Source organism: Electrophorus electricus, chromosome 7 (assembly GCF_041902795.1).
Source record: "Electrophorus electricus isolate QZ-2024a chromosome 7, ASM4190279v1, whole genome shotgun sequence".
Taxonomy (NCBI): domain Eukaryota; kingdom Metazoa; phylum Chordata; class Actinopteri; order Gymnotiformes; family Gymnotidae; genus Electrophorus; species Electrophorus electricus.
Window position 1 is genome coordinate 27,532,003 of NC_137503.1, and position 21,932 is coordinate 27,553,934.

Here is a 21,932-nt window from a genome sequence, read left to right on the forward strand (position 1 = left end):
GTCTGATGTTGTTGTGAAAATAACAACCACCAGAGGGCGCAGAGGGGTCATATGACAAAAATCGAAGATGTCCGCTACAGAAGAGGACACGGAACTGAGAGACCTATTGATTCAAAATTTGGAAAACAATGGCGTTCTTAATAAAATTAAGGTACTTATCGCCAACTTTATTACAACACTATTTTGTTTTACAGAAAATACGATTCACTATTTTGTGGCTATCAAGTAACTGCTGAAGTTGTAGCTAACGCTAGCTCGACTGAATGACAACAAACAGTATCTAGCTAGCTAGCTATATAGCTAGCTATATATTAACGGATTGACTAGCCAACTAGCTAGCGTTAGTTAACAGCTAAAAAACTAGTATTTACAACCACCTGTACTAAACACTCTTCTTTTTACAGGAAATACGATTCCGTGTTTGGTGGAAGTCAAGTTACTGCTAAAGTTGTAGCTAGCCTGCCCTCTTGCTAGCTAGCGTTAACTACACTGAACATTAGCTAGCGTTAGCTAACCTAAAGAACTCACCTTCCACCTGAATGAAACGCTTCTTGTTTGCAGGCTGAGCTACGAGCTGCTGTCTTTCTTGCTTTAGAGGAACAGGACAAAGTTGAGGTAACTAGTCCCCTACATAAAATATTTCCTAAGTTACTATACTATGTGTTCTGAGTTTCGCTAAAATGTTACGTCTCCTTAGAATAAAACCCCGCTTGTAAACGAAAATCTGAGGAAGTGTCTTAACACTAAAGATGGTAAGTGATATTCGGTGACGTTTATGGGTTAATGCTAACCTATACAAATGTGGTGTTTATAGCCTAACTGTGCTTCATTTTGTGCAGGACGCATTGTTGCCAGTTTAATCACCGACTATCTCCAAGTCTTCAATTTAGACTTTACTCTTGCGGTTTTTCAACCAGAAATTAACACGGTATTTTTTTTATTTTTATTTTTTAGATTTTAGTTATAAAAAATTGAGATAGCATTGTAGGTTAAGTGTAGTTGGAAAATAACACAATTAAATCTGATAATTTCTTTTTTTTTCTGATTTCGCTTATACCTTAAACTATCCTAGTTGAGGTTTGAACATTTTTGCGTATGGCAATGTATTTGTTTTTGCTTTAATCTGTTGTCTTTTATCCAGTTAAATGGACATGAAAGTCGTGAAAGTTTGATTAGAGACCTTGGCCTTTCTGAATCAGAAGGGAATAAGAGTACCCCTCTCCTCCTTGAGTTAATTAAGAGGGTCCGACACAAGGAGAAGACCTCCATTTTCGCTGAGGTGATCTTGCTGACTTTCTGACTTTCCTAACTATAACTGCTGAAATCTCCAATGTAAGTTTCATTTTCTCTCTCTCTCTCTCACAGGGAGATCGAGTAATGCATATTCCCAAGGTATTTTATCTTCATATATTGTCTGTAACCTATTTTATACACCTACAGAATACAGTAACTGCTGGTATTATTATAGTATGAAGAACAGACCCAGGTGCGCAATAATGTTAGCTTCTGAACTACTTTAAGATGTGGTTAGAGAGCATGTCTTAGGTTGATTCATAACTACTCCTTACACCCACTGTTTGCACCACAACATTATTATTCAGGTCACACAAGGGAAGAATTATGTAAATTAAAGTGATCACATTGCGTTGTGATAAAAATCCCTTCCTGTTCAGATAGATTTTGCAAAAACATGTTTGTCCTACTTCTGTGCATTTGGTATGATGCTCTTTGTAGTTTATAGCAGTCTGGCTTCATGTGTCTCTAGTTAGTTGTTCAGAGAAAAGCAGATATTAAGCCACTGTCATATCACACCATTTCTCAACAACTCTCTGTACTTGTATTACATTATTACATTCTACATAACAATTATTTCCAAAATCTAATAAATGTAGCAACATGTTAAATTAACCTGCAATTGTGAATGAGTTTACAGCTAGTTGTCACTTAATGTAAATTTATATAGATACATATTAAAAGTTTTTTTTTTTTTAGGACCCATCACCTCGTCAGATTGCTGAAGCACGAAAAAAATTTGACTGTCGAGACAAGGTAATCCTTCAGAACTTCAGTATGATTTGGTTTTGTACTTTTGGTGCTCTTTATATTGAAATGTCATTATTGATTTTATGTCTCTTACAGGACCTATTGGGTTGTATATAAATACAGTTAATAATTGACATTCCATATTTAGTTCTTATAGGGTTGGCCTCATTAAAAATCAAGCCTTGCTTGAGAAATTTATATATATACACACACACACACAGAAAATAAAGCATATAAGTAAATACATACATTTTAGTGTCTTCCCATCAAGCAAATCGTGTGTGTGTGTGTGTGTGTGTGTGGGGGTGTGTGTGTGTGTGTGTGTGGGGGTGTGTGGGGTGGTGGTGGTGTTTTTGTTTATTTATTCAGGACAGGATTGGTGGAATAAGCAAGGATGAAGTGATTGGTGTTTTCTCAGAGCTTGTTCCTAATTTCAGCAAGTAAGCTACCACAAAGAAACCTGCATCCTATGAACCTGAACAAGACAGTCCTGGCTGGGACTGAAAACTTTTTTAGTGTTACCCGATCTTACCCCCTACCCACTGAAACTGCTTACTTCCTACAATTAGATAACCGGTTGTTCTGAAATCAAATAAGGCTGTGGTTCACACCACAAGTGTGGTTATAGCCATTTTTCTGTGAGTAAACATGAATAACCTGTTCTAGGAATTCTATATAAGAATTTTTCTATTCAATTGGAATATAATCTCAAACACAATTCAGGTGATTCTTTTAGGTCCCTTTTGCCATGCTTGCATGTCTGTCTTTGCACTCCCTACATATACCAATCCTTGTACACAGAGAATTCCAACAAATTATAAAAGTATATTTTTGTGTTTCTGTTGTTACTGAATGGAAAGAGAGATCCTGGAACGATACATCACTGATGAACTAGAAGCCAAAGACAGAAACATAAGTGTTTGTGAGTAGCTCAGGTTTTGCTCAGTTTGCATTTATGCTGTGTGCGCCACATATTGTCTGATTATTGATGATGGTTTTCTCTACATTTTGTTTTTTCAGCTATAGACTTTAAGGATTTTTTGGGAATGTACAAAAGTTTTTTTACTCAGTGCAGAAGTGTAGTAAGTACACTTTCAAATCATAACTGAACAATTAATTAAACCTAAAACTAATATTAAGTAATCTAATATTCCATCATCCACTTTATTAAAAAGATGTCTTTTAAAGCATAATATCACATGTATAAAAATACTATTTAGCATAGTTATACTGTGTCTAATTTTTTATATATTTTTTCCTTGTATAATAAAATTGTTTTTTAAACGTGCTGAATAATCAAGGCAATTTTCTGTTGTCTTTAATGCAAACTGCATTTTTATGTCTTTTTTTTTTTAGATTACCAATGATGTTAGTGATACAGTTTTCTCATTTGGTAAGGTTTCGGACGAAAAGATCACATCACCTACCAGCAAGGTGAGGGAACATTCTGATAATGTTGATAGTTTTATGTACTAGGGTACCCAGACACTACTTTACTTTTCTGAATTCTCATTAACTTTGTCAATAAACAGTCCAGTGTATCTGAATATAACACTTATGATTTTTTTGTTTGTTTTTGTAGACTAGCTTTTATTTCCAACTACACTGGTTTATTAAATTGTGCATGCTTTTACCGATCTGTAAAACATTTTCTTGGAGTGTAGAAAGTTCATCTGTTGTCATGATTAGCGTATCAGACATTTTCCTTTTTTACTTCGAATCATGAAGGCCAAAGGGGTTTTCCATAAAAAGACTAATTTTCTTTAACCAGAATGCTGTTTTTCTTAAGTTGGATTTTTTAAATAAATAGCATTGTTATTTATATTGTTTATAATTATTTTTGCTAATAATGTAGTTGGCAGTTTTTTTATACCCATATGTTTTTTGTGCATGTAGTTTTGATTGACCTAGAACTAACAATTTTAAAGTAATGAGTTCTTCATACATATTCCACTTTATCAACAGATCAAATTATTTGATTTATTTTATGAACCTCTGTGAACCTTCAATTGCTTAAAGAAAATTTCTGAAAGTATTTAGAAATTCAGAGTATTGACACTGACACCATAACACATGTCTTTGAAAAACAACTTCCTGTAGTTTCAAAAACAAATGCATGAAGCAGTAAGTGTGAAATTACTCTCAATGTGCACAATTGCACTACCACTGCGTCAAAGCAAGTGACTCACGCTGTTCTCATTATCTGTGCATACTGTAGTTAAGAATAATAACCAAGATTAGTATCTCAAATATATAATTCTAAATAAATCCATAAATCTGTAAAGGCAATAATAAAGCATTATAGGATAAATGTATTTTTGCCAAGTAGTTTCAAGATCAATGTGTACTTGGCCACTTTAGATTTGAATCCATCAAGGGAAGGAAGTGTAAATTGGTTGTCTGCCCATATGATTTAGCTGAGCGCAGTTGCAGATGATTTCCGATCTCAAGGATTTTCTTGGTTAAATGGCGCCTGTATATGGCCAGTGAGAATTCTAGTCATGCTTGCACTCTGAACATATATTTTTAAAACTCAGATAAATGTTCAGTGCATGACTTTGTGGAAGCCTGCAAATGCATCGTCCTCGTTAGACTCCCACTCCGCTTCACTACGGCCCCCTTTTCTGCTTTTCTTTTTTCTTATGTTTTCTCTTTTTTTTTTTTTTTTGCGCCATGTGTGCTGCTCCTATGTGATGATGAAGCTGCTGTAGGGCTGGTGAGGGAGTGCTGAGGGAGGCTGACAGCTGTGTTCTCGTGCTCAGATACCCAGGTATAAGGGCTTTATAAAGGCCAGTGCAGCGCAGGAAGAGCCGCATGGGCCTCAGGTAAAGCACGTGCTCTGGGGCGCCACCACCAGGCATTCCACAGCAACTCAGTAATGCGGCTTTGACACTGGCCAAGTGGGTGCAACAAAACCAACAGTCTGTGCCTGAACACAGACGGTTTTGCTTCCCCCGCTTGGTTTTTAATTGTCATTCTAATCACATGCAACCCACCCCTAAGATAAGTAAATAAACAAATTGAATAGTAAAAAATAATTGGCTATAGCTCTGTAGTCTCTGAATAAATTGATATGGTCTTACCATTAACCAAGGACATGATTTATTTATGTGTACCAGTACTGCACAGATCTGTCCCATAAAGCCTTTTAAAATTGGTTTGTAGGATTGAACACAGCGCTTAAGGTTGGAAGCCGGCTTCCACTAATCAGAGTTTCCTTCTAACATCACTTAAAGCTTGCCTTTATCCATAGAGCTGCATAATGAATCATCACTAATCTTCAGCTGCTGGCCTAGTTTTTAGTAGTGCTGCATGATATGGACAAAATGTATTGTAATTGTTACTACATATTGTTTGCAATAGGTATTGCAATTTGTTATAAAAAACAAACAAAAAAACATTGATCCCTTAAATTCATCAAAATTCTTACTCCGTGGAAATCGGGTCAGAATATTCACAGCTCCCTCCTCCTCCAAACAAAAGTTGTGTATTGTAAATAGTCTTTTTTGCATATTATGGCCTTTATAATTATAATAATGATGATGATGATGATGATGATAATATTATTGTTGTTATATAGTATTATTAGTATTATCCAGTGTTCCCATAATTATTGACATGGCGTGCCACCCTAGTTTTTGGTATTAAACTGACAGGTATTCATATAACTGCTCCCAAAACGTAGTTACATTTGGCATGTCCTCTGCGACCACCAATCATGTTTTGTGAGGGGTTTATAACCACAACCAAAATGTTGTTATTGTATCGAACTTTAACTGGCACTTTTTATTATGTCTGCTGAACCACTTTCAGGTGTCTGCAGGTGTCTTGATCACTGCTGTAGATGTAGAGTGCGTTAACCTCCTTGCGCTGTTCCCTTTGAACATGCTGTGTTCTCACATACACCTGACTAATCATGGGCTTTTCTGCAGAATGGGCTGTTATATGGTGTGTCATGTATCCTGCCCAACACCCTTGGTTACTGATAACAGCTATGCGGGGAGGGACAGAGAATCAGAATTGTATTATTTTTTGTCAGTTATACAGCACTTAACTTTACTTTCCACTCCACTGCAACTGAGTACCTCGCAGATTTGTTGTAAATGCCATTTAAAGTGCTAACAATGTTAGTATTAGGCAACATATTCCACATATTTGTATATTTCTTACTTATTTACAAAATCTATGTTTTCACTTTTTTCTTCATTTTATGTCATTATTTTGTGAAGGTCTCAAAATATAGTTGGACAAGATTATGTTGACTCTCAAGTAACCACTGCATAAAAATAGGGAGAATATGACTGTTGGAATTACTTTGTCTTTGGTTTAAATTAAGCATGACATGTGAGAGAGTTGCTCATAGCTGGACCTTTAATGTGGGCCAATTTGAGAAATGACTTTGGATCAGCCCACTCTTCTTGTAACTGATGTCACCTACAGTGTTTGACTAAAATGAGAAGTCCTCAAAAAAAAAAAAAACTCCAAAAAAATATAATTTTACTTGAGAATATCATGTTGTCCTTTTAACAAATCTGCTTGAACTAAAATTATTTTACATTATCCTTAACCTTATAGTTCAGCTACATAAAACCACATTTGGCCCTATTCCACCGGCTTCTCTAATGCCTCATGTGACATTCCACTTTGAATAGTTTTTCTTAAGCGTCATTCCAAGTGCTTCGTAAAGCGTTAAATAGTGTCTTAACGTGGTGCCACATTTGTTGGTGCGTCCTGCTGCTGATTTGGTGTGCTGTGGTGGTGTGCTGACCCTTGCAGCCTGGAGATCTGAGTGGCAGTGAGCTGCAGGGCTCCCAGAACAGCAAAGCAGCCATGCAGCTAGCAGTTGGGACCAATGAGGGTCTCGTGCCCACCACAAACCCTCCTGCTGCCCTGAAGAAGTCACTGGAATTGTCCCTGGAGGAGGAGGAGGAGGAGGAGGAGGATGAAGGAGACTCCTTCTTTGATGATCCTCTTCCCAAACCTCTGAAGACCTATGGCTGGTGAGTGTCACTGATTTGGAGTAAGTCCCAGAACCCTCCTGGTTTGTCTCTGAAATGGGGCATCAGAAAGAAAAAAACCTACTTTGTAGTGGCAGTAGTAGTAGGAAAAGGAACGTTTTTCAATGACTATCTGACATCAAGAAAGGTTTTGCAAACTTACGTTTAAAATAAAGAAAACATTCATTTTGAAATGTGGACCGAAAATAAAGTTTAATATCATCTCTGCTTTATCATAGGCTAGGCATAGATAGCTGGTTTTGTATTGAACACCCTCACTTACATGTATCTTCTCTTTTGTTTATGTCTGCCATCACTGCATGTGGGATCAGTAGTTTACCCCCTACAGATAAGCCATACTCGGGGCAGAGACATTGTGAAAAGAGCTTTAGTCAGAAGGAGTAAGTACTTCCTTTTCTCCCACAGTGGTTGGCTTAGGTTGCTGACTTTGATAGCTGTGGGCCAGCTTTCCCCCCCACTGACGCACATGAGAGGGTGCTGCACCAGCTCCTGCCGTGTGAAGTGGTCATGGCTCACAGTGCTTTACGTCGGCGCTTGCTTACCTACTTCAGCTCTTCCTTCCTATGCCTTTGTTTAGTTTTGTTCCTCCCTCTTTATCTGTCTTTCTCGTTTTCTCGTTCTGTCACTGTGTTTGTGTGTGTGTGTCGTCTGTCTCTGCTCTTTCCCCTGGTCGTGTAAGGAGCAAGCACCCGCAGAGGGAGGAGAGCCTGGCTGGGCCGTCCTTCTCCCAAATGAGGAGGGGCACGAGCCTCAATGAGTGAGTGTGCATGGTGTCATCACTCTGCCAGTCGAGCCCGCTGCAACCATCTTACCCATGGATGCAAACCCAGGCTCTCTGGCCCTTTGGTGCTACTGACTCATTCATTGTTGCCTATACAGTGTATAACACGGTACTGGCTGTGTGGTTGATTAGCCAAACAAGCTCAGTGACTTCATTTATTGTGGTCTTCTCTCAAGCATTTGCTGTTTTGTTCCCCCTCTGCATGACGGAGTGTCTTTTTGATCTCACGAATGTTTCTCATGACTGTTCTCCTGGGTGCGTGTGTGTGTATGTGTGTGATCGCGTGCATGTCTGTGGGTGCACTCTTCCCCTGGGCTCAGTCTGTCTGCTCTAGGCAGTGACACTGACGGGGTTGGAGGGGCCGTGCTCTCGGAGAGCGAGGGCAAGCGCAGCCCTGACTCTGGGCCCAGGTGAGCCAGCGGCTGTCTACCGCTGCTCTGCTATGCTCTGCCTGCCAGCTTCCTCTTTTCCCCGCATGACTGTCTCATGAATGAAGTCCAATTTAGCACACGCACACAAGGCTTCCACTAAGTACCTTCCCTCTTGCCATGCCTCAGGAGGACAGATTCTGTAAAGGCCGCAGGAAGAGTTCTCTCCACCATGTCAGACCCCCCTTCATTAAAGAGTGCAGGTGGATCTGCAGGCAACAGCCAAAGAGACCCTGTCTCCAGCAAAAACGGTATGCTCTTAGCTGCATCTACTCTACAGATGTTTTAAATAAACATGTATAAATGCAATTGTAAGTACTGTTTATGCATCATATGGTTGAGCCTAAACCTGAGCAGGGCTTTATTAGGAATATGTTAAGACATTTGTTTTAAATTCCTGCTCTTTAACCTAATTCCTCTCATACTTGGCATTGTACTGCAAGCTTTAGCTTTACAGGGTTGGGTTGTGATGGAATACAAGTAATAGTGGTTCTCTATTCTTTTTGTCTTAACAATTTTTTCAATCCCCAAGCACACACGTGCCCCGAGACGTCAGCGGAAAGGCTGATAGTCTGCACACACAATTGAAACAAAAGTTTTGAAGAAGGCTAGCTCAGAAACTTCCTGACTTGTTCTAGCTTGCTTAATGCTTTTATTGCTAACAGAGTGGATGTTAGAACTAGGTAAAATAGTTCTCTGTTCTGTTAGCTAATGCAGGTAATTAATGATATCACTGTGAAATAAAGATCAACAGAGAGCGCTTTTAGGTGAAAATGTTTAAAAGAAGTTGCACACTGGATTCCTACTGCAGTTTTATAAAGGGTGGCCATGCAGACCAGTGGGTTTATGGGAAAGTTTGTGTCCACTCAGACAGCAGGGGAATGAATGAAACTCACAAGACAGACTGCAGATCAGCTGTAATGAAAAAGCTCAGTTACAATGGTTCATGTTGTATTTAATTAATCTGAAGTCACAGTGAATGTATAAACTCTTCAGAATCAAAATGTGTGATGGTGAACAAGGGCATACACTTATACAAGAGCGTAGACTTGCACATAGCATATAACCGCATCTATACATGCTCTATACAAACCACAATTAAAACATTCACCATCTACGACTGCAAACCGATAATACAGAGAAACAGACAGCATTCATTCAAAATGTGCCTTTTTAAAAGCATATCTTAAAATGATTCTCTATATATTCTGAATGTTATGTATTTTAACAAAACACGTAATTGAAATACGTTTAGTACCGTTTCAAAGTATTCTTTTCAGCCCTGTACATGTAAACATTTTGTGTATGCACATAAAGCATACATAACAGAACAGGCCATTCAAGAGCCAGGGCACAATTGTGCACAGGAGAAGGCGAGTTACTGTCACATTTCTGACCACAGGGGTGTCAAAATTATGCAGACTACAGTCGAACATCAAAGACATGGCAGTCGATCAGGTACACTTGGATTTACATTTATGGCATTTGCCAGATGCTCTTATCCAGAGCAACTTGCATATTTATCAGGTACAGCCATAGAGGTCGCTTTGGATAAAAGCGTCAGCTAAATGCTGTAAATGTAGAGGAGGTGAGCCTAGGTGAGGCTCAGGGATCTGAATGAATGTATTTGGCTTCAGAATAAGATGGTGTGGCTATTTGGTTCCCCTTCTCTCAGGTACATCAGATTCCAAAGAAATGGGCCTTCAAGATTTTAAAGCTGTGAATGAGAAAGCTGGATCTTCTCTGCTCGGTAACATTTGTTTACTTCTTGAAGTATTGCATGTGTACATCTTGGAGTATTGCATGTAAATTTTTTATTTATTTAAAAAAATATTTTTAATGTAATTTTTTTTTTGGGGGGGGGGGGGGGGGGGGATCATGTTGAGACCAGAATCAAATTTTAATGTACCATTTTTATCACCTTCACAGATGTAGACCTTGACTATGACGACGACTTCAACAGGTGATGCTCGTTTAGCTTTATGTTGATACACAAGGTCTTATTTAATCAGCCTTTGAATTCATGCACTACGCGTCTCTCTGCTCCTACGGCAGCCATCAATCGGAGAACTCGAAGAGTGAGGTGAGCATTGGTGAGGAGATTGAAGAGGTCTCCATCGAGGGACCTGATCTCAGTGACAAGGTACCACCTGCCCTACTCCCCTGGCCCTTCTCCTGTACTTGTTCTCTAATTCGGACTGTACTGTACATTGTACCGGGGGCAGGAAGTGAGACTGAGTTGTTGACGCCAAAGGGTCTTTCAGAAACTGCAGGAGGCAGTAAGGGGGAAGTGACTTTAAACACCCAGGTGTGAAATAAAGCTGCTTTTCTGCTTTGTGCTCTCTCTTCGAGTGTGTGTGCATGTGTGTGTACATGTGTGTTGTCTTTTTGCCAGCCAAGCAGGTGACTGCGTTTTCACTTGCAGTAGTTAAAGCATTACCTCTCTGTCTTTCCGTAGCTTGACGAGATCACCCAGGATGTGAGTGTGTCTCAGCTGAGTGAAGGAGCAGATTACATGGAAGACGTGGCCTAATGCACCGACCCCAGCTGCTTCGACTTCCCTGTATTTAAGGATGTAATTGTCAATTGTATCAGCAGTTTCTATTAAAGCGCTACTCTTCAGAACCAAGTTCCCTTCATGTGGTTGCTTTTGCAGTTTCTTGGCTGCTTTTCTAGTGACAAATTATGCCAGGTCATAGATTTTGTGTTTTTTTTCCTATTCACTATTTAGCCAGTGACTACTCTGTTCACATGATTAGAAGCCCAGTGAACGTGAAGGCGTGTGTGAAAGTTGGCAGTGAAATATACAAAGCATTCCAGAAAAGATACAGGTCATATCTGTAAAGACTCCACCTCAGACATTCAAATGCGTGCGCACACTGATCATCGTACAGTTGCGTCGGACGCACGCAGGAGTAAGTTTAAGTTGGCATAAAAGGGGTAAGATCTTTCTCTTTCATTTTAGCTCACTTTAGAATTTTTCAGCTTCTAATGAAGTGGCTTTTATTAAATGAAAGAAAATTTTCAAAGTAAACTGACTGTTTTCTGAAGTTATTTTAATCATGTTTGTTTGCGTATTTATGAAAATAAAAACGCAGGAAAGGCTGATTAGTATAATCCAGGTCAGTTATTTGACATTGTGTGTACGTAGTTGATCTTTGCAATTCAGCAACACTGCACTGATGTTTTGACTTTTTCCTTCTACATGTAGTTAGTAAAGAACTAAAATAAGGTACTTATGGACATTACCAATTCCCTTTTTTACAATAAAGACCATAAAAATGTTGGAGTTTTAATTGCTTATATTCATAAATAGAAGATTTACATTTTTAACTCTCTAAATGACTGTTTTTGACATTTTCTATGTCTTAAATTTCTGCTTTGGTGAACCTTTATATTAATATATAGATCATAATTTTTAAGCAACGCATGAATCAAGCCGATTTAAAACTGCAAAAATCATCTCCATTAAAATCTTGAAAGATTAAAAGTGAAAATATTGAAAGATATATGGCTTCATCCTGTGATGTTACTTGCCAGATGTAATATAGTGTGGAAAAAATTATTGTGGTGTAGCTTGCATGAGTTCTGTTTCGTTAGGTCCTGAGCTCTTGCTTTGTTTTGAAGGCTATAATACCACATAAATAGGTCACTGATTGCATCTTGATTCTTGTTTCCTGGTAGCTTTTAGAACATTTTCATGACCTGATTCCTGCAGATTTCCTATTTCTGCAGTATCAAACTAACTACAAAGCAGCATTTTATAACTACATATAAAATAACTACAAAGCAGCATTTTAGAGTTTTCATTTTGATAGTCATACCTGTAAAGCATATTTAAGATGTTTTTAAACATTTGTACATGTTGCACAATATAAATAAATGTTCTTCAACTATAGAATCCGCTCCAAATTGACAAATTCACTTAAATTTGAGATTGACATTTGGTCCTGTTTGTTAATGACAAGATATAATGGTGCCTAGTGATCACAGCAACTTTACTACCATGTTATAGATGTGCTTTTCACAGAGGTCCTTCATGTTTCATACAGTGGTCCTCCATGCTGTCCAAGCAAAGTGCTTCTAAAGTTCTAAGAGGTGAAGCAGGTTTATGTTCAAAATAGCAGATGTTTAAATCATAACATTCATACCATGGGGTTCTAAGGTTTTAAGAGTGTAGATTAGGGATGCATTTCCCAAAAGCATCAAAACAGTAACTCTATATTGTAGAACAAGTATTACATGGAACACTCATTTAAGAGGATCTTAACACTTTGATGCTTTTGGGAAATGGTCCCAGTTCTTTTTAAGTTTTCAAACTTCAGTGCTGCCATATTAACAGCTGGCAATGTAGACGTCCTGTCCATTGTACTGTTCAATGCACTGTCCATTATCATTAAAATCCCTTGATGCTGAAAATGACAAATCCTTAATCCCAGTGGTCCAAAGGCACTCAACAAAACAATCAGCAGGCCTTCTCCAATGTACAACTGATTATATGTCCTGATTGCAGATATGTATGTATATATCTGTCTTATAGCCCTGCCCTATATATTTCTTTCTCCAGACTATAGAGATTTGAAAATGAATTCCTCCTTGAATAATGACAGTGATCAAGATATATATGGAGATATAGAGGAGCCATGTGGGATGGAGCAAATGTTGAACGTTCAGCAGTTCCTCCAGATCTACGTACACTCTGTCATCTGCATTGTGGGCTTCATTGGCAACACCCTCGTCATCGTTACGTACGCCTTCTACAAGCGCACCAAGTCCATGACAGACGTGTACCTGTTGAACATGGCCATCGCTGACATCCTGTTCGTGGTGGCCTTGCCCATGATCATCTTCAGCGAGCAGAATGGGTGGGCGCTGGGCAACTGGTCCTGCAAGCTTCTCCGTGGGATCTACAGCATCAACCTGTATAGCGGCATCCTACTGCTGGCCTGCATCAGCCTGGACCGCTACCTGGCCATCGTGCAGGCCCGCCGCTCCTTCAGGTTCCGCTCGCAGGCCCTGGTCTACAGCTATGTAAGCTGTGCTGTGGTCTGGCTCCTGGCTCTGGCCCTGGCCCTGCCCACCTTCATCTTCTACCAGCGCTACGGCGGCATGGAGGAGAGCTTCAGGTTCAGCAACTACTATGACGACAACGTGAGCGCCGCAGCCTTGCTGGAGGAGGAGTACGTGTGCTACTTCCGCTTTGAGGAGAATGACACGGCGCGGCAGATGAAGGTGCTGGTGCCCAGCTCACAGGTGGCGGTGGGCTTCTGCCTGCCTCTGTTGATCATGGCCTTCTGCTACTCCAGCGTGCTCGTCACGCTGCTGCGCGCTAAGAACTTCCAGAGGCACAAGGCAGTGCGAGTGGTGCTGACCGTGGTGCTGGTCTTCATCACCTGCCACCTGCCCTACAACGCCACGCTGCTCTATCACATCGTGCACATGTTCCACCTGAAGGATTGTGCCGAGGAGGAGAGGACACAGCTGGTGCTGGTGCTCACTGAGAGCCTGGCCTACCTGCACTGCTGCCTCAACCCACTGCTCTACGCTTTCGTCGGGGTCAAGTTCAGAAACCACTTCCGCAAGATCCTACAGGACGCCTGGTGTCTGGGGAAGAAGTACATGGGGGCGCGGCACATGTCACGGCCTACCTCCGATGCCTACCTCTCCTCCCGACGCTCTGAGGGCTCCGCCTGTGAGACCGCCACCTCCTTTACCATGTGAAACAGAAGCTACCCCCTGCTTCAACTGGCATACTTCCATATTACTTCTAGTACTATGGCCTTTAATAGGGTAATGTTCAGTCCAGTACATAAGTCTAGTGTGTAATGCATTTTATATCAATTTTTTATGTATGTATAATTTTTCACATTTTTAAAATACTTTAAAACATGGCAGCATTCTGTCACTTTGTTTCTTAAATGCTGTTACTCATATTATCCAGTAAGTGGTGCTAATACCAATGTTGTGTTGGATGTTATCATGGGCCACTTTATCTTATCTTTGTGCTGTCACTGCTTGATTTCAATGAAAAAGCAAAAAAAAAGTTTAAAAAAAAACTGACCACAGCAAACGAGAAAAGCTTGAATTAAATATTTCTTCCAGAGCAAAAGTACAACTTTGTAAAGATATCAGAATACACAGCCTCAATGAAATGCTAAATCTTCTAACATTACTTCTGATTCAACCAACACAGTGTTTCTACCTTGACAGTGTGATTTTACATTCAAATTTATTTCCTAGTTGAACGCTGTGGCAGGGCATTCTCCCACCAGGTATTAAAACAAGAGTTCATCTTTCTATCCCCTCAGCCAGGTGTATGCAAACTACAATTAGTACAGCTCGGGATGCAGACTTGTGCTAATTACACACTCAGGGCTTGACAGTGTACAACAGTGATACACTGCTAGTTTAACATTTAGCCTATTTTTTCCCTGGGTTTTGGAAAAGATACTATTCCCATTTGTTCTCTGGATTGCGCAGCCCCCTTGACTATCCTCTATATGTCTGACTTCTCTTGAAGAAAAGAGCAGGTTTTGGACATGCTTCTCTATGTCTCTCATCATTTTTTCTATGACTCTTTTACATTTTCTGCAAGGAAAATGGGAACCACTGAACCTCTGAGAACCTCTGAGTATTTCACCAAACAAAGCCAATCTGTTCGTTCAGAGGGCCACTGAATCTTTTGAACATTGCAGGAATGCTAATGCAATGGTAAAATGTGCAAAAATGTCTAATTTTAAGAAATATATTACACACAGGGCACTTCAAGTACCATGTTAAGCTCCATGTTTGCACTTCCATTTTTATTCAAACAATTATTCAATCTCTCTCTCTCTCTTTCTGTGTGTGTGTGTGTGTGTGTGTCTGTGTGTGTGTGTAAATGTAAGTGTAATTTCAAATTCAAACATACACACTTTTCACTGTGAATCTTCAGAGCAAAGACTTCTTTAACCTATGGGCTTGACCTCTGTGATAATTAATGGGTGTCATGGTAACTGAGTGTTCAGAGTAAACCTAATAATCTGTCAGACCTGGGAAAGCAAGCATCATCAGTACCAGTAAAACATACATATGATTTAGACATAGAACAAAGAATACACAGACATTTATCATCTATTCAGTATAGCTTTTTACATGGAGTTTAACCTCTTGTATCTTAAGCGTTAGGCCTACATTAGATGGTCCCTTGGGGAGACAACCTTACACCCACTACCCAATGACCGTTTCCCCTTATACTTATCCAAACGAATAAGCGCAAGATAAAACCATTTGTCCATAAAGTAAGTTTTAGCCTACTGTAAAGACTTTAAGCTAAAGTCTGCTTTAGTAAAAAAGGCTAAATAGCTTCAGATGACCTTGACCATTAGCTTGCTACTATTTCTTTCTTGAGTGTTTCAAACGGTAAGTTGCTTATGCATTATTAAATGCAGTGCATAAGTCAAAATGTTTTCACCATAAAATTCATCCACTAAAGTGTTGTTATACAAGCCCCACTTTATTGCTATACTAAACAGTCACACTGGACCCTGTTGGTTCCTTTATGCAGAAGCATAATGCATTACAAAATTACTTACGAAATGCCAGAGAGATCTGTGATAAGGCAAAAAAATTTCACACCACTTTATTTGGTCCTGAGCGCAAGCACACAGACACTGCACTCAACACTGCACTTAATCCTCCATACACATACATGTAAATTGTATCCCACGCACATTATGTTCATACACATTTGGCCTATATATTGTTCTATGGACTTATGGGCATTTATTGCAAGAGGCAATGGTAAAATCACTTCCTTTTTCAGACATTCGTACTGTGCATATGGTTACCAAATTACGATTAGTGTGACCTACAAATACCGGAAAAACAACGAAAGAGGGCGATTATGGACCTGGACTGTAAATAAACGTGACATTGTGAATGCTTAATATACATAGCTTTAGTTAAGGCCATAGCCTGTAGGTCATATGTATTTATTATTCACTGTTGTCATCTACATACCAAGATAGACCATGACTTATGAATGATCAGACATATGGTCCCACTGTGATCTGGCACTGAGTACTGCAGCCAATTAGCTAGATGGGGGGGGGGGGGGGGGGGATTTTTCAATGTTCCTCTAGACAAGGTTGAAATGGAGATTATAAGAACACCTCTTTGTCCTTGTGTAGAAGACTGCCTGCCAAATGACACTGTTTGATGAAAACCTTTCTCTCACCTTTCTCCAGTGTTTTACAAAGCTCATCCAGTATTTCTTAGCAACAAAGACCCTCCCAACGACGCATTTCAAAACCCCACTGTACAATATGTCAGCAGTTGTTTGTGAAGAATTTGTTTCTCAAAAGGAAGTTGATTCACTTTTAAGGCAGCAAAGAAACTGATATCACTAGTAGTTACTTATCAACCTACTCTTCTTCCCTCACACTCAAAGACCCTAAATGTGGCACATTGAAAGGCTCAGGCTCAAAAAAGCACAGACACGGGCTAAAGCCTATAGTCTGCATCACGTAACAAAATCTGTCAGCGTTTCCCGACAAAGCCTATGGTGTGACGGTGCATCATTAATCTCTGTCTGGCAGCTGTAGAGTAAATGGAAGGAGGACGCCTTTGGACTCCAGCGGCGCTCCCAGGGTCGTCTCCGCGAAACGCTCGTTGTCCTCCCCCACAATAAACTGCAGCGTCTGGTGTTTGTTCACGCAGAAAACCCGACTGCCTTTGACGGCGCACCTAAATGAGGCGGGGATCGTTTGGGGAAAGGAAGCGCACTGGTGCCACATTTTTACCACCGTGTTATATTTAAACACGCTCATGCCCTGCTCGCGGATAACGTCGAACCTGTAAATGAAGTGTTTAAAAGCCACCATGTCTGCAGACCTCTTCCTGCTGTTGTTGTAGGGGCACTCCTCCCAGTCATCTTGTTTGGGGTCGTATTTGAGCAGGCGGTAAAACAAAGATCCGCCAGAAACGTACAACTCGCCGTTACAGGTTGTCGCTTCGTGCGCCACCGCAAACGCTCCTTTGGGTAGCGGGGCAACGGGACTCCACCTATCCGCCCGAGGGTCGTATCTCTCCACTGTGAAAAGGCATTCTCCGCCAATTGCGTAAAGGTAGCCGTCCATTGAAACCAGTTTTAGCTGGGACCTCGGCTGGTTTAGCGGTCTGATTTCGCTCCACGAATCAGTGACTGGATTATAACAGAACACTTTGTCTGAGAGCTTGTTTCTGTCACCTTGTCCTCTAATGCCACCTGCTACGAACAGGTAGTTGTACATAGTGCACATCCCACAACCTTTTGTGTTAATCTCATCCGGAATTCTGGTTAAACTTTTCCATTGCTTAGCCCTCTCGCTGTAATAATATATCATATAATTCTCATCGATCGACCCTATAGATGAGCCTATAGATGATTGGCTCTGTGAGCGGCTGCGCTCTCTACTTGGTGGTCTGCTTCCGACTCGATCAAACACTTCGTTTATTTCGGCAACCATTAAAGATTCTTTCCCTTCCATGCGCAATGTGAGAATCAGTTCCCTCTCTGTTCTCGTCAAGCGCCCGTACACACTTGAATCCCGCAACACTTGCAAAAAATTGTCACTCATAAATTTGTATGCCTTCTCCCGTAAGTCATTTAGCTTTTCCTTTTTTGCTGAGACCAGATATTCATAACAGTTTTCAATTGTTATCTGATCAGACATGGTTTTGACTGCTGCTGATAGATGCGCCCCGAAACTGCCAAATCTCAGCCTCGCTGCTGACCTCTATAATTACATTTTCGGACTGACCTCCATCGGGTGCTGTAAATTCCGCCAGGGTAGTTTAGGTGGTCAAAACTCTTTTGTCCTCGGTCTTTGTCCTCTCAAGGATCCCCAGACCGCTGCGCTTTGCCGAATGCGCTGCTTCCACTATTTTGTGTCACAACTTTCCTTCCTCGTGTTTCACACAGCAACTCTTTCTGTGCGCAGCGAAAGGCCGATCTATACGCGCTCCTTACGCCGCTCGGTACAGCTGAACTCCCGTTGTCTGCACGGCCACGTCTTCCGCGCTGAAATGTTCTTGTTCCAGTACAATGACAATAGTGCTAGGCGCAGCAGTCGCCTGTTTCTGAACCTCTCCGAAGCTCGACTCTGATTTGAAAAGAATGATACGACCGCCTAATACTTGAGCTGGCAATCACTGTTTAATAGCCTTTCCGACTTTGCCGGTCATTTTGGTTTGGAAACAACTGATGTAAGCATCGCACACTCTGGCCGCAGGGGACAGAAGTAGTTTAAGTCCGGAGACGTAATACGAAAGTTCGAAAAAGCACATTTCCCCGCTATCTTCATATCATGGACACGTATATTAGTTCTGGATAATATGAGTTAGGTGCACACTGTCTCAAAGAGTTAGAGGAATCTGACTGTCATCTGTGCAAATCTAAAAAACTAATCGTTATGTTGCCAGTTCTTACATTGTCTCAGAGTTGGTTCCATAATGGTTCCATAATTCTAAACGTTTGATCTGCAACATGTCCAGCTAATTTTCTTCCTCCTGGATTCAGACTTTTTTTTTTCTGTTTAGCGGTCTCCTCTTATTTGCCACCAGGAGTGGGAAGACCTCTGTTGGTCTTCAGAGTGTAGCTTTTGTTAATCTGAGTGTCATAGACCATAGTGCTGTAGAGGTAGCCTATATAAGTACTCAAAACCAGTTTTTTCCCTGTTCTTTGGGGAGTTTTTTTTTTTACATACATCCATAATTGGTTAGTGTTCCTTGGGAAAATAGTTCAGTGAGTTATTTAAGTCATTTAGACCATTAAATTGCTGCAAATCTGGGGACAGATTTAACAAAAGCGTAATGTGTTGACAGTGTACATTGCCATGCAGACAGAAGGCAGCAGGTTGTGTTTCTTAGTCACATGAGCCAGGGAAAGGCTCTCAGGGTCACTGCTCTGTAACCCCCATGCTCAAAGTCCTTGATACACAAACTGAGACCAGTTGCAGGTTATCTTTAAAGTTGCTAAAATTATTCATGTATTATATGTCTGCAATTTTTCACAGTGCACTACAGTTCACATTAAAATTCACTTAGCACAGAGACAGGATTGGTTGGTCCCAGTTGATATAGCTTGTTGGTTTTACTTATACTGGTGGTTGGAATTGCGCTTATTGCTGCATTCATATCCGCTTGCACACTATCTGATGGTAGCTTGCCACTAAGGAAACCTACAGCAGCAACAGATAAAGTTATCTTAGTCATGATCATCTTCCGCATGTGGGTAGCTGGGCCACACATGCCCGCTTATACACTTTAGTATACCTGAATTCTACTATTCGGGTCTCATGTGCACCAGAAGTAGTTGCAGTACTTGGCATTTCTCCTTCACTTGATCCTTTTTAAGTTGTAATGGGAGGCTTGGTTTGAGTGCCAAATAACTAGTTGCTTGTATGTAACTGAAGGCCTTTCTGCTCATCCAGTGTTCTTGGCTGATCCGCCTGTGTCTGGTTCATTCTGTAGCATTACAGTTCACGTGTTTTATGTGGCCCCTTTCATTTGGCTTTCTACTAAGTATTCCATTAACTCCTTATCTCTCCATCTATGATTTATAGCATCTCCCTTGCCAATGGATTGTTCTGGTTCCGCAACATTCAAGCGGACTCTTTTTGTCTGGATTTCATTTTTTTAGAGGTGAACTGTAGCATCAGGAGTCTTGCCCAAGGATTCCTATTTGCATTAGTAATGTTTTTGCACCTGCCAGACCCAGGGATTGAACCTTAAACATCTGTATTAATGTATATTATATATGGTAGCTGTACATGTAAGTATATGTAACGCATGAAAAACAAGCAAAAAAAATGTGGCATGACTATGTGAAGGACAAGACAAGTTATCTTAGATATACTGAATAAAAACTGGCAAATCAAGTGTATTGTGAATTTAGTAAGAGAGAGAGGACTGAGTTCAATAATTGCGTAATTTCAAATTACATCATTCTTACCCAAAGTACCACTCAGAGTAAACAAGGAGGATAATTACCATCTTCACCCTTTTCCTAACACTCATCATGAAAATTCTACTAGTCCATAATAATAAATCACACATGGCCAGTACCTCCAGACATAAACGAGTAATTCTGTACTTGCAGTCATATTGATGTTATTTTTTTCATGTTGCATAGGTACAGATTTCAGAACCACACCCCATTAAAATGATAAGATGCTCTTAGAGAATCAGGCTTATGATGCTGTTTAGAAAGAGTAACTGTAAGGTTTGACTTGAGATACAAAACTGGCATAAACAGACAAGACTTATGCTTTCTGTAAAGCCACACAAACCAACTTTACAGTAATGAACAGACTGCATGAATGCTTCATGTAGATTGAATTCTGATTGTCACATTTACATTCAACATTCAACAAAATAAACCCACAGTCGAATGAAACCATCTAGACGAATGCCATGAGGCAGAAAGTCAACTTGACAAAAGGTATAATATTAAAGGAGCAACAAGCGATTTTTTCCCCCAAAAGTTCATCCTCTTATGAAATGACCAAATACCTGCTACACCTGTCGTTTGGGTTGTAGCAGAGTGTCTGTACTGCTCCCCGGCTTTATATAGGTAATTACAATATCATTTACACTATCACACGATGGCTAGCTGTACCAGACGCATGGACAACATGGCATTGCTGACCATAAATAAACAAAATGACCTTTTCTGGCTTTACATATGGTAACGTTAGACTTTTCCCTAACATACCAATGCTACGGATGGACACCAGGTAGCGTTTTACCTAAAAAAGATGCAAACGTTAGTGAGTTTTATAGCGTTGAATAACCGCTGCCTCTCGCTTCTGTCAATCAAGCAAAACTTTGTAGGTTATTGATTTGTATGTTATTTATATTTACTATGTGCGCTCTTTCTTCAGTGATGTGTTTTAACATACATTAAAATAATAAAGTAAATAAAACGATAAAGTTATAAAGTAAATGATAGAACAGGAGTTGTTTCTCTAGCTAACACAGCAATTAGACATTGCTTAATAATAAATGGCCAGATTATACTAAGGTCACAACAGTCACTAAGACTCTTTTAACTAAGCAGAGTTGGCTAGCTAGTTAGGATATTTGTATTTGATGGATTGCTAGTTAACTGCTGAGAAATTGCTAGAGAATCAGTTTAACAAATGCTTTACTATTCCAGATTTGGATTCAAACACTATTAAAGGCAGGCGCGCGCGCGCACACACACACACACACACACACACACACACACACACACACACACACACACACACACACACAAAGAAAAGAAAAAAAGGATGGTATGGTGATGTGCCGGTTACTAGAATGATTGCTTTGTAAATAGATGGTTAACTAGCTATCTTAGTTAGCTACCTTGGGTAAGTTTAGTAGCTAATGCTAAATACAGTCAGCGTGTATTCTAGCGTCAAAAGACGATATCGTAGGTATTAGGTAGATAGCTAAGCAACAACGAAATAAGAACAAATTCGAGCAGAAAACAAATATAACTCTAAAATCACTTTTCCTTCACTGGTGCTCTCCGTGTGGAAAATGCCAATGCTGGCTCTGCCTTTATCAATGGGTATCGAAGGTTGTACTGACTATCGATGTTCCTACATGCCGTTTTGAGCCGTCATATCGGGAAGGAAACTTAAACATCGC

The 21,932-nt window shown here is 40.2% G+C and overlaps 3 protein-coding genes across 13 annotated transcripts; 2 read left to right on the plus strand and 1 right to left on the minus strand.

Moving 5' to 3' along the window:
- The first annotated feature begins 2 nt into the window (after positions 1-2).
- Positions 3-10,895, plus strand: cep43 (centrosomal protein 43). 11 transcript variants are annotated; one of them, XM_026998979.3, is made up of 21 exons: positions 4-151; positions 562-615; positions 698-752; positions 840-928; positions 1,142-1,279; positions 1,366-1,392; positions 1,993-2,049; positions 2,413-2,483; positions 2,904-2,965; positions 3,064-3,125; positions 3,400-3,477; positions 4,806-4,868; positions 6,820-7,043; positions 7,373-7,441; positions 7,741-7,818; positions 8,163-8,252; positions 8,400-8,521; positions 9,946-10,020; positions 10,200-10,233; positions 10,326-10,413; positions 10,729-10,895. In XM_026998979.3, exons 1-21 carry the CDS (start codon positions 68-70, stop codon positions 10,801-10,803), a joined length of 1,695 nt encoding a protein of 564 aa, XP_026854780.3. In that variant the 5' UTR covers positions 4-67; the 3' UTR covers positions 10,804-10,895. The 11 variants fall into 11 exon arrangements, with proteins under 11 accessions (XP_081574071.1, XP_081574074.1, XP_026854780.3 ...); XM_026998981.3 differs by having other exon boundaries at positions 7,376-7,441; XM_026998984.3 differs by lacking the exon at positions 7,741-7,818.
- Positions 10,896-11,040: 145 nt separating this feature from the next.
- Positions 11,041-15,050, plus strand: ccr6a (chemokine (C-C motif) receptor 6a). Its single transcript, XM_026998987.3, has 2 exons — positions 11,041-11,210; positions 12,838-15,050. Exon 2 carries the CDS (start codon positions 12,855-12,857, stop codon positions 13,989-13,991), a length of 1,137 nt encoding a protein of 378 aa, XP_026854788.3. The 5' UTR covers positions 11,041-11,210; positions 12,838-12,854; the 3' UTR covers positions 13,992-15,050.
- Positions 15,051-15,780: 730 nt separating this feature from the next.
- Positions 15,781-19,541, minus strand: LOC113570571 (kelch repeat and BTB domain-containing protein 11-like). The gene is made up of 2 exons (XM_035524393.2): positions 19,476-19,541; positions 15,781-18,028 (listed from the first exon to the last, which is right to left on the minus strand). Exons 1-2 carry the CDS (start codon positions 19,539-19,541, stop codon positions 16,832-16,834), a joined length of 1,263 nt encoding a protein of 420 aa, XP_035380286.1. The 3' UTR covers positions 15,781-16,831.
- Positions 19,542-21,932: the final 2,391 nt, after the last annotated feature.